The 12,896-nt window shown below is 40.2% G+C and overlaps 1 protein-coding gene across 1 annotated transcript in view; it reads left to right on the plus strand.

Moving 5' to 3' along the window:
- Window positions 1-12,896, plus strand: part of hspg2 (heparan sulfate proteoglycan 2) — a 331,901-nt gene that overhangs the window by 209,083 nt on the left and 109,922 nt on the right. The window contains exons 39-44 of the mRNA XM_061902940.1: window positions 2,435-2,527; window positions 2,611-2,703; window positions 7,740-7,970; window positions 8,051-8,164; window positions 8,235-8,362; window positions 12,852-12,896. The exon at window positions 12,852-12,896 is cut by the window's right edge and continues 42 nt beyond it. Coding sequence (XP_061758924.1) covers window positions 2,435-2,527; window positions 2,611-2,703; window positions 7,740-7,970; window positions 8,051-8,164; window positions 8,235-8,362; window positions 12,852-12,896 — 704 coding nt within the window. The remainder of the gene's footprint in view (window positions 1-2,434; window positions 2,528-2,610; window positions 2,704-7,739; window positions 7,971-8,050; window positions 8,165-8,234; window positions 8,363-12,851) is intronic.

Genomic DNA, 12,896 nt, shown 5'->3' on the forward strand with positions numbered 1-12,896 from the left:
TCAGTAATTTAATTATGAGTCCTAATTCACTTACCTATTAATCTACTATTTAATAATCCATCCTAAAGTAACTTACATATTCATTGAATATTTAAGTTTGACATTTAACTTAACATAAGTCATGTTGTCATTAACATTAAGCAACCATCATCATTTGAATCATCCATCATATCTATGCTATTAAAAAAAAAAAAAAGTCAGATAAATATTTAATTAATTTTTTTTTTTCAGTTCTTCTTTTCCATTGTGTTGAAGTAAATTCTTTATGAGTTTTGTATTGTTTGTAGAGAGTTGGTCCTATGTGCTGAACAATACAGTTAATAGAAAGGAAAAACAACACAGTGATGGATTTAAAACCCATGTATGACATTAATATATTGACAATCGCCCAACTGATAGTTCCTATTGTGCAATATTTGATACAACAAAGGATTGCAAATAAAAAGTGGACTTTTTGTTGACATAAATATATTGACAATCGCCCAACTGATAGTTCCTATTGTGCAATATTTTATACAACAAAGGATTGCAAATAAAAAGTGGACTTTTTGTTGACATAAATATATTGACAATCGCCCAACTGATAGTTCCTATTGTGCAATATTTGATACAACAAAGGATTGCAAATAAAAAGTGGACTTTTTGTTGACATAAATATATTGACAATCGCCCAACTGATAGTTCCTATTGTGCAATATTTGATACAACAAACGAATGCAATTGAAATGTGGAGTTTTTATTGACATACTGTACATATATTTACAATATCCCAATGGATGGTTCCTGTTGTACAATATTTGATACAACAAAGGAATGCAATTTAAAACTGGCGTTTTTATTCACATAAATGTATTGACAATCGCCCAACTGATAGTTCCTGTTGTGCACTATTTGATACAACAAAGGAATGCAATTTAAAAGTGGAGTTTTTTCTGACATACATATATTTACAATATCCCAACGGATAGTTCCTGTTATGCAATATTTGATACAACAAAGGAATGCAATTTAAAAGTGGCGTTTTTATTCACATAAATGTATTGACAATCGCCCAACTGATAGTTCCTATTGCGCAATATTTGATACAACAAAGGCATGCAATTGAAATGTGGGTTTTTTTTATTGACATACATATATTTACAATATCCCAACGGATAGTTCCTGTTATGCAATATTTGATACAACAAAGGATTGCAATTGAAATGTGGAGTTTTTATTGACATACTGTACATATATTTACAATATCCCAATGGATGGTTCCTGTTGTGCAATATTTGATACAACAAAGGAATGCAATTTAAAAGTGGCGTTTTTATTCACATAAATGTATTGACAATCGCCCAACTGATAGTTCCTATTGCGCAATATTTGATACAACAAAGGAATGCAATTGAAATGTGGAGTTTTTATTGACATACATATATTTACAATATCCCAACGGATAGTTGCTGTTGTGCAATATTTGATACATCAAAAAGGAATGCAATTTAAAAGTGGAGTTTTTATTCACATAAATGTATTGAAAATCGCCCAACTGATAGTTCCTGTTGTGCAATATTTGTTACAACAAAGGATTGCAATTGAAAAGTGGACTTTTTGTTGACATAAATATATTGACAGTCACCCAACTGATAGTTCCTATTGTGCAATATTTGATACAGCAAAGGAATGCAATTGAAATGTGGAGATTTTTTATTGACATAAATATATTTACGATATCCCAGCGGATAGTTCCTGTTGTGCAATATTTGATACAACAAAGGAATGCAATTCAAAAGTGGAGTTTTTATTCACATAAATGTTTGAAAATCGCCCAACTGATAGTTCCTATTGTGCAATATTTGATACAACAAAGGAATGCAATTGAAAAGTGGACTTTTTGTTGACATAGATATATTGACAATCGCCTAACTGATAGTTCCTATTGTGCAATATTTGATACAACAAAGGACTGCAATTTAAATGGGGAATTTGTATTGTCATATACACATTTACAATACCCCAACTGATAGTTCCTGTTGTGCTATATTTCATACAACAAAGGAATGCAATTGAAAAGTGGAGGTTTTATTTACATAAAAATATTGACAATCGCCCAACTGATAGTTCCTATTGTGCAATATTTGATACAACAAAGGAATGCAATTGAAATGGGGAATTTTTATTGACATATATACATTTACAATATCCCAACTGAGAGTTCCTGTTGTGCAATTTTTGATACAACAAAGGAATGCAATTTAAAACTGGAGTTTCTACTGACATAAATCTATTGACAGTCGCCCAAATGATAGTTCCTATTGTGAATTATCTGATACAACAAAGGATTGCAATTGAAAAGTGGTGTTTTGATTAAGATTGCATTGTTTTGCGAGCACTTTACTGAGCAGAGCAGCCAAAATGTGCTAACGGATGAATGTTGGCCGTGTCTCAGGTGGGCTCATACGGCGGCAAACTGAAATACACCGTCTCCTACGTGGCCGCTGCCAGAGGAACTCTCCTCGAAGATGCCGACGTGCAGATTATCGTGAGTGCTCCCGCTTTACTTGTGCACAAAACACGCAGCTCTCTTCCTGCCCTTGCAGTGTGTTGTCGTTGTTGCTCCTGCAGGGAAATGACATCACTCTGGTAGCGGCACAGTCCTGGCAGAGGAGGCAGCTCGGCGGCAGAGAGACCCGGCAGTTTGAGATCGTCTTCTCGGAGGTGAGCGGAGCGGTCATGGGTATGGGTATTGAAATCCCTACATTTTTAGGCACCGACTATCGATTCACGTAAATCAAACAGTATCATATTTCAGTATATTTGTTGACGTCACCTACAGTTGCAGACTCTGCACCGGCTCAAACACTTGGCGGGCAAACAAGCACACACACAGAGGGGCAAATAAGTATTTAGTCAGCCATGGATTGTGCAAGTTCTCCCACTTAAAATGATGACAGATGTCTGTAATTTTCATCATAGGTACACTTCAACTGTGAGAGACAGAATGCGAAATAAAAAATCCAGGAATTCACATTGTAGGAATTTTGAATAATTTATTTGTAAATTATGGTGAAAAATAAGTATTTGTTCACTTCAAACAAGGAAGATCTCTGGCTCTCACAGACCTGTAACTTCTTCTTTAAGAAGCTCTTCTGTCCTCCACTCGTTACCTGTATTAATAGCACTTGTTTGAACTTGTTATCTGTATAAAAGACACCTGTCCACAGCCTCAAACAGTCAGACTCCAAACTCCACTATGGCCAAGACCAAAGAGCTATCGAAAGACACCAGCAAAATAATTGTAGACCTGCACCAGACTGGGAAGAGTGAATCTAGAATAGGCAAGCAGCTTGGTGTGAAAAAATCAACCGTGGGATCAATTATCAGAAAATGGAGGACATACAAGACCACTGATAATCTCCCTCGATCTGGGGCTCCACGCAGGATCGCATCCCTTGGGGTCAAAATTATCATGAGAACGGTGAGCAAAATTCCCAGAACCACACGGGGGGACCTGGTGAATGACCTGCGGAGAGCTGGGACCAAAGTAACAAAGGTTACCATCAGTAACACACTACACCGACAGGGAATCAAATCCTGCAGTGCCAGACGTGTTCCCCTGCTTTAGCCAGTGCATGTCCAGGCCCGTCGGAAGTTTGCCAGAGAGCACATGGATGATACAGCAGATGATTGGGAGAATGTCATGTGGTCAGATGAAACCAAAATATAACTTTTTGGTATAAACTCAACTCGTTGTGTTTGGAGGAAAAACAATACTGTGTTGCATCCCAAGAACACCATATCTACTGTGAAGCATGGGGGTGGAAACATCATGCTTTGGGACTGTTTTTCTGCTAAGGGGACAGGACGATTGATCCGTGTTAAGGAAAGAATGAATGGGGCCATGTATTGTGAGATTTTGAACCAAAACCTCCTTCCATCAGTGAGAGCTTTGAATGGTTGACCAAATACTTATTTTCCACCATAATTTACAAATAAATTCTTTAAAATTCCTACAATGTGATTTTTTTTTTCACAGTCTGTCTCTCACAGTTGAAGTGTACCTATGATGAGAATGACAGACCTCTGTCAGCCTTTTAAGTGGGAGAACTTGACTAAATCCTTTTTTGCCCCACTGTATGCATAATATAAGGACGTATTGTGCAGGAATATCCTTTCGTGTCCAAGCACGGCATGTACCGTTGACTTCGTCGCCAGGAGTATACTTCTGTCCATTTACTGGGTTGCCACTGTATCCTGGCGCACACCTGGGTCGACAAAAAAGAAAAAAAAAAGAAGACAAAGTGAACCCAAACAAAGGGACGTCACCAACAGATTCTTACATGATTACGCCATTCAGCTCAGGAAGACAAGAAGTCACATTTTGAAGTAGATACAGTATATAGTAAGCTGACCCATGTGGTTCCTGTGGATGCAAACACAAGTTGTCTTTACTGTAGTGACTAAATAACATAGTGACTGAAACCGAAAAGAGTAATGTGTAAATAATGTAAAACTCTAGCTGAACCATCTGTGGCTGTGAAGTGAACAGTAGGAACGTTGTAAATACTGTATAGAGTAGGCTAACCCATGTGGTTCCCGTGGATGCGAACACAAGTTGTAATTACTGTAGTAACTAAATAACATAGTGACTGAAACCGACAAAGTAATGTCTAAATAATGTAAATAACTCAATGAACCATCTGTGGCTGGGAAGTGAACGGTAGTAAGGTTGTAAATACTGTATAGAGTAGGCTAACCCATGTGGTTCCCGTGGATGTGAACACAAGTTGTAATTACTGTATTAACTAAATAACATAGTGACTGAAACCGACAAAGTAATGTGTAAATAATGTAAATAACTCAATGAACCATCTGTGGCTGTGAAGTGAACGCTAGTAATGTTGTAAATACTGTATAGAGTAGGCTAACCCATGTGGTTCCCGTGGATGCGAACACAAGTCGTAATTACTTTAGTGACTAAATAAAATAGTGACTGATACAGAAAAAGTAATGTGTAAATAATGTCAATAACCATATAAACCATCTGTGGCTGTGACGTGAACACTTGTATTGTTGTAAATACTGTAAATTGTAGGCTAACCCATGTGGTTCCTGTGGATGTGAACACAAGTTGTAATTACTGTAGTGACTAAATAACATAGTGACTGAAACCGAAAAGAGTTATGTGTAAATAATGTAAAACTCTAGCTGAACCATCTGTGGCTGTGAAGTGAACAGTAGGAACGTTGTAAATACTGTATAGACTAGGCTAACACATGTGGTTCCTGTGGATGCGAACACAAATCGTAATTACAGTAGTGACTAAATAAAATAGTGACTGACACAGACAAAGTAATGTGTAAATAATGAAAATAACTCAATGACCCATCTGTGGCTGTGAAGTGAACGCTAGTAATGTTGTAAATACTGTATAGAGTAGGCTAACCCATGTGGTTCACGTGAATGCGAACACAAGTTGTAATTACTGTAGTAACTAAATAACATAGTGACTGAAACTGACAAAGTAATGTGTAAATAATGCAAATACCTCAATGAACCATCTGTGGCTGTGAAGTGAACGCTAGTAATGTTGTAAATACTGTATAGAGTAGGCTAACCTATGTGGTTCCCGTGGATGCGAACACAAGTTGTAATTACTGTCGTGTCTAAATAAAATAGTGACTGACCCAGACAAAGTATTGTGTAAATAATGTCAATAACTAGATAAACCATATGTGCCTGTGAAGTGAACACTAGTAAGGTTGTAAATACTGTATAGAGTAGGCTAACCCATGTGGTTCCTGTGGATGCGAACACAAGTCGTAATTACTGTAGTAACTAAATAAAATAGTGACTGACACAGACAAAGTAATGTGTAAATAATGTCAATAACCATATGAACCATCTGTGGCTGTGATGTGAACACTAGTATTTTTGTAAATACTGTATATTGTAGGCTAACCCATGTGTTTCCTGTGGATGTGAACAAGTTATAATTACTGTAGTGACTAAATAACATAGTGTCTGAAACCGACAAAGTAATGTGTTAATAATCTAAATAACTAGATGAACCATTTGTCGCTGTGAAGTGAACACTAGGAAGGTCGTAAATACTATATAGATTAGGCTAACCCATGTGGTTCCTGTGGATGCGAAGTTGTGAACACAAGTAATTACTGTAGTGACTAAATATAGTGATTGAAACAGACTGAATGTATGTATTAATTTCAACTCTGTTCATACTTTAAACACTAAAACAAATTTTAAAATTGTGTTTTTTTTCAATTTTCAATTGCTGAAAAAGCAGAAGCTTTGGTGGTGGAGGGGAGACACCCGCCTTGTGCCCCCACCCGCCTTATTTTCAGTCTTTTTCATTAAGTTCAAATCACATGCCTGACAACTCAAACAAGGCAAGACAAGGGGACTTGAAAGGCTTTAGTTCCGGATATTGGCTAGCTCAATGCTAATTTACACTGAATATGCCATAGACAAGCTACCAATTAGCATTAGCAATTTTGCATAGTGATTTCAACACGTTCTTATTTGTCCACGAAATCTATAACTAAGATGCACGTTTCTATCAAACAGCTGGTGTGTCATGAATGCAACAATTACAGTACGAACACTTTGTAGGACTCAACTGGCAAATTAAATCAAATCCAATTTTTTTTATATTACACTTTTCATACACAGGCAAGTGGCTGTACAAAAAAAATAGAAGAGAAGAAAACACACACACACACACACACACACACACACACACACACACACACACACACACACACACACACACACACACACATTTGAGGAACGACGGGCATCAACACTGGAGAATAATTCAAATTAACAGCATGTAAAAATAGTATAAAATGTATTTAAAAATAAATATTACATTAATAAGTTAATAAAATCATAAAAAATGATACCTAATGGCAAAGACTACTTCCTGACTACGACAACATGCTGGAGTAGTGTGGTACGTGGGTGCCATCTAGTGGTATGCCAAAGAATCACTTGATGAAAGTACAGTGTTGTATTTTCCTGTATTCAAACACAGTGTTACTGTTCAAACTGTGTGTAATGTTACAGTGGCTAAAATATAAAATATACTTGTCGGATAAAACATCTGCCTTGTTTTTAACAAATACTTGGGCCTACTACGCCACTGTACTTTAATATGGTGGTATGAGATCACTGCTGTTTTCTATACAGTATACTACCACCTAATGTCTTGGAAGTGCAACTGCAAGCAAAATACTTTTATAATACTTGCAAATAATACTGGGAAGTTAAAAAAAAAAAGACCCCGGACTGTTGAACGACTAAAGCTCTACATAAAACAAGAATGGGAAAGAATTCCACTTTCAAAGCTTCAACAATTAGTTTCCTCAGTTCCCAAACGTTTATTGAGTGTTGTTAAAAGAAAAGGTGATGTAACACAGTGGTGAACATGCCCTTTCCCAACTACTTTGGCACGTGTTGCAGCCATGAAATTCCAAGTTAATTATTATTTGCAAAAAAAAACAAAGTTTATGAGTTTGAACATCAAATATCTTGTCTTTGTAGAGCATTAAAGTGAAAATAGGTTGAAAAGGATTTGCAAATCATTGTATTCCGTTTATATTTACATCAAACACAATTTCCCAACTCATATGGAAACGGGGTTTGTACTTGGCCAGACCTGGTGAGGAACAAAATGAGCACTATTGGATCCTTTTAGCTGAAAGTAGTTTTATTATCTCTGTCATTCCTAGGAACACTGGCGTCGCCCCGACGGCATGCCCGCCACAAGGGAGCATCTGCTGATGGTCCTGGCCGACCTGGACGACATCCTGATCCGAGCGTCCTACTTCAGCGAGATGCGCTCGTCCAGCATCTCCGACGTCAGCATGGAGGTGTCCGTGCCCAACTACAGCGGCCTGGCGCAGGCTCTGGAGGTGGAGCAGTGCCGCTGCCCACCCGGATACATGGGACTTTCCTGCCAGGTGGGGTGTTTCCCGCGTCCCCAGACTGGACTGAAATGCTCCGTCCGTCCTCTTCTGAATGAGGGACTTTCTTGTTTCAGGACTGCGCGCCCGGTTACACTCGCACAGGCGGAGGCTTGTACTTGGGCCACTGTGAGCTCTGCGAATGCAACGGCCACTCGGACTCCTGCCACCCGGAGACCGGCGTCTGCACAGTAGGGAGCGCAGAACACGCCTTCGCGGTGTGACTGAGCCCCGGCCCAAACCTCTTTCTTGTACTCGCAGAGCTGCCTGCACAACTCCCAGGGGGAGCTATGCGAGCAGTGTGCCCCCGGCTTCTTTGGGGACCCCACTGTTGGCACGCCAGAGGACTGCCAGCCCTGCGCCTGCCCTCACACTGACCCGGACAACCAGTGAGTCCTGGCACACATTCTGGGATCGTACATTCCTCCTGTGTTTAGAGTTCAGGTCTTGTGTTGCGGAACACAAGCTTTCTGCAGAATCTGGAGGTTCAGCTTTGTAGCCAGTCGGGATGGGTCCAGACTTCGGTACTTGAATAGGCACCGACCCAAATCTATTGGCTCATCGATTCAATTCAAATCAAACAGTGCTTATTTCCATACCTTTTTTGCACGTGAAGACACGTCCGGTTAGGAAAGGATAGGATAGATCTTTATTGTCATTGCACAAATACAACAAAATTTCATTTTCGGCACAGTCCCGCTAAAAGCAGACATACGTTATAGGGGGGGACATGACGAGACCGCCAACGGATCAGCCACTTACGGCGCTCCTTAAAAAGGTGAGACAAGGGTGACATTGGGAGAGGGGGGGAGTAAAAAAAAATATCAATTTAAGGCTAGACCCTCAGTAGGGGTCCAGACTGAGTCCAAGGAAAAAAACTCACGTAGTATGGCACACATTAAACATGGTACGTATATCACACCAACTTGCAACAGAGGGAGGGGTGGGTTTGAGGAGACACCGCTGCCGCTATATAGCGCTGCTCAGCCATCCACAGCCCCAGAGGAATTAAGCGGTGGTGAAGGCGTTTAATCGAGGGTGGGGGTCGTGTGTGCATGTATACCCAATTAACTTGGAAGAGATGATGAAAAGTTTTTATATGGACTGAGGCCGATATCCAAGTTCGACTACAGGTGTTGTTGACAAAAAGGGAGGTCAAAAGCGTCCATCATTGAGGAGTCCTCGGCAGAGTTTCTTCAGAAAAGCCTGTTCCTGATTGTGTCAAGGTCATTTTGGGGAGTCAAATCGTAGATTAAGAAGTTGTTTTTCTTCGAGAAGACACAATAGTGACTTATCTTCTCTGTTTGTCCGTGCTGGATTTCTTCAATTCCAATTTAATAATTCCTTCTCCAAGCTTTTCCAAGATGAGATCCATTTTGCGATTCAACTCAGACCTAATCCTTCCATTGCGTTGAACAGCCGTCGGGCCCCCTGAGTGGCTGCCATCGTCTTCCGAATTTGTTGATACAGCAGAGCAATGCCCAGCCCAATCAGCAAGTGTTTGCGATCACAGCTCTAAATAGGTAGATGTCTTCGACGTCCTCGATGGAAAGGGCTGAGAGGCACATCATCCTCCATTTATCCCAGGAGTCTCTCACGTACCCCGCAGCAATGGTTCCGTCAGGGCAGCCAGGCTCCCCCGAACCTCTTTTCCTTGTCGAAAAGACTGTCAATTGCATCGAGAGTCCAGCTGATCATATTCATATTTGATGTTTGGATTAGAGGACAGCCCAAAGAAAGAGGCTTTAGAAAAGTTCAGACAAAGACAAGACACAGAGAGCAAGCAGGGAAGGAGGGAGCGGAGAAAATTGCGAACGCCTCCACCAGAGGCAAGACTCGTTAGTCCAGTTGCAAGACTAAACGCCGACTGATGTAAACAATCACTCAGGGTGGACTCAGCCAAACTCTTTCCTAGTCAGACCTAGGCAAATTTAGACCCGGGGGCCACATGCGGTCTGTTTAACTTTTCAATCTGGCCCGCCGGACATTCCCAAATAATTTTTTTAAATCTTTAATATTGAAACTGTAGCTGCCATTATGATGTGCAGTGCTGTTTTCTAATGACCATAAGTCTTCAACTATACAAAGAGCAGGCCTGGGCATTTATTTTGACTCAGGGGGCCACATTTACAGAAAAAAATGTGTCCGGGGGCCGGTATATATTTTCTCTAAATGTGGCCCTTGAGTCAAAATAATTGCCCAGGCCTGTTCTAAGTAATTTTGCAATTTTCCACATTACTTAGAGCAGGCCTGACCAATTATTTTGACTCGGGGGCCACATTTAGAGAAAAAAATGTGTCTGGGGACCGGTATACATATTTTCTCTAAATGTGGCCCCCGAGTCAAAATAACTGCCCAGTCCTGTTCTAAGTAATATTGCAATTTTCTACATTACTTAGAGCAGGCCCGGGCAACTATTTTGACTCGGGGGGCCACATTTAGAGAAAAAAATGTGTCTGGGGGCCGGCATACTTATTTTCTTTAAATGTGGCCCTCGAGTCAAAATAATTGCCCAGGCCTGTTCTAAGTAATGTTGCAATTTTCCACATTACTTAAAGCAAGCCCGGGCAATTATTTTGACTCGTGGGGCCACGTTTAAAGAAAAAAATGTGTCTGGGGGCCGGTATACATATTTTCTCTAAATGTGGCCCTCGAGTCAAAATAATTGCCCAGGCCTGTTCTGAGTAATGTTGCAATTTTCCACATTACTTAGAGCAGGCCTGGGCAATTATTTTGACTCGTGGGGCCACATTTAGAGAAAAAAATGTGTCTGGGGGCCGGAATATATATTTTCTCTAAATGTGGCCCTCGAGTCAAAATAATTGCCCAAGCCTGTTTTAAGTAATGTTGCAATTTTCCACATTACTTAGAGCAAGCCTGGGCAAATATTTTGACTCGGGGGGGGGCCACAGTTAGAGAAAAAAACGTGTCTGGGGGCCGGTATATCTATTTTTAGGAACACTAATACAAAACTTCAAAATAATGTCTCATTGAATGCTAAAAACGTTATGACAGATCCCCTAGAAAAACGTAATGGAATTTTACATGTTTCTATAAACGATAAAACACTGAATATTGACAAAAAAATTAATGTCCCACCCCCTTTTTATCGAGATATTTTACAATCAAGTGAAACCCAACAAAAACGCAACAAACAGTGAAATATGACCTCAAATGGTACAAAATAAACCCACCTACAATCTGATATATTGAATATATCATTACGCTTTAGAACTTTGTTGTGAAAAGCTCCTTCCGCGTCTGTGGAAACGCTTCCCGCCCACACTGCTTGGGGCCTCGTCTGAGCTGCTGTGACGTAGATTACCATAGTAACTAATTAGAAGACCATAGTACCTAATTAGATTACCATGGTAACTAATTAGATGACCATAGTAACTGGTATATCATCCATAAGCGCAGATTCCAACCATTGAAATACTTTGTACAGTTCAAAACTTGCGGTCATTAGAAAACATCACTGCACATCATAATAGCTGCTACAGTTTCCATAATAAAGATCTAAAAAAATTATTTGGGAATGTCCGGCGGTCCAGATTGAAAAGCTTAAAGGCCTACTGTAATGAGATTTTCTTATTTAAACGGGGATAGCAGGTCCATTCTATGTGTCATACTTGATCATTTCGCGATATTGCCATATTTTTGCTGAAAGGATTTAGTAGAGAACATCGACGATAAAGTTCGCAACTTTTGTTGCTGATAAAAAAGCCTCGCCTTTACCGGAAGTAGCAGACGATGACGTCACAAGGGTGAGGGCTCCTCACGTCCTCACATTGTTTTTAATGGGAGCCTCCAGCAGCAAGAGCTATTCGGACCGAGAAAATGACAATTTCCCCATTAATTTGAGCGAGGATGATAGCGAAGGACTAGAAAAAAAATAAAACAATAAAATAAAATAAAAAGCGACGGCTCCGGGCGGCGGCAGTTTGAGCTTTTCAGATGTACTTAGACACATTTACTACGATAATTCTGGAAGATCGCTTATCTGCTTATTGTTTTAGTAGTGTTTTAGTGAGATTGTAAAGACATACCTCGAGGTCGGATGGGTGCGGTGAACACGCCAGTGTCTCAGAGTGAAGCCGTGGAGCCAAGATCACAGCTGCCTTTTTAAACAGCTACTGCAGGAGGACGAATAATCCAATGATGTCTCCGGTAAGGTATATATATCACAATGTTCCCTTCTAAAAATAAGCTGGTTGACGTAGAGAAACATGTTGGCTTGACCGCTCTGTGTTAAAAACAAAGAAACACCGGCTGTGCCTCGGTGCTAAAGACAGCTGCAATCCACCGCTTTCCACCAACAGCATTCTTCTTTATAGTCTCCATTATTTATTGAACAAATTGCAAACGATTCAGCAACACAGATGTTCAAAATACTGTGTAATTATGCAATGAAAAGAGACGACTTTTAGCCGTAACCGGTGCTCAGCTAATATTTCCTTACAGTCCCTGACGTTACGCACACGCGTCATCATTCCGCGACGTTTTCAACAAGAAACTCCGCGGATAAATTTAAAATTGTAAACTGAACCAGCCGTATTGGCATGTGTTGCAATGTTAAGATTTCATCATTGATATATAAACTATCAGACTGCGTGGTCGATAGTAGAGAGTTTCAGTAGGCCTTTAACAGGCCTTAATTTGCCCAGGTCTGACTTAGAGGGAGCTTAGTAGGGAGAGAGTTTACCAAAAGAATTGGGTCAGTACCTCTAAAAGTACCACTTTGGGATCCCTACCTCCCAGTGTACTCGAGCAGTCGTAGGAACCAGCCAGTCATGAACTTCCATGAACACCTAACACCTGCATTTGCTAGAGTCTTACTGGGGTATTGCTCTGAATTCAGTGTCTCGTTTGTGACAGGTTCTCTCCTACCTGTGAGAGCCTGGGCCATGCCGGCTACCAGTG

The sequence above is a fragment of the Nerophis ophidion genome, linkage group LG06, assembly GCF_033978795.1.
Source record: "Nerophis ophidion isolate RoL-2023_Sa linkage group LG06, RoL_Noph_v1.0, whole genome shotgun sequence".
Classification (NCBI taxonomy): domain Eukaryota; kingdom Metazoa; phylum Chordata; class Actinopteri; order Syngnathiformes; family Syngnathidae; genus Nerophis; species Nerophis ophidion.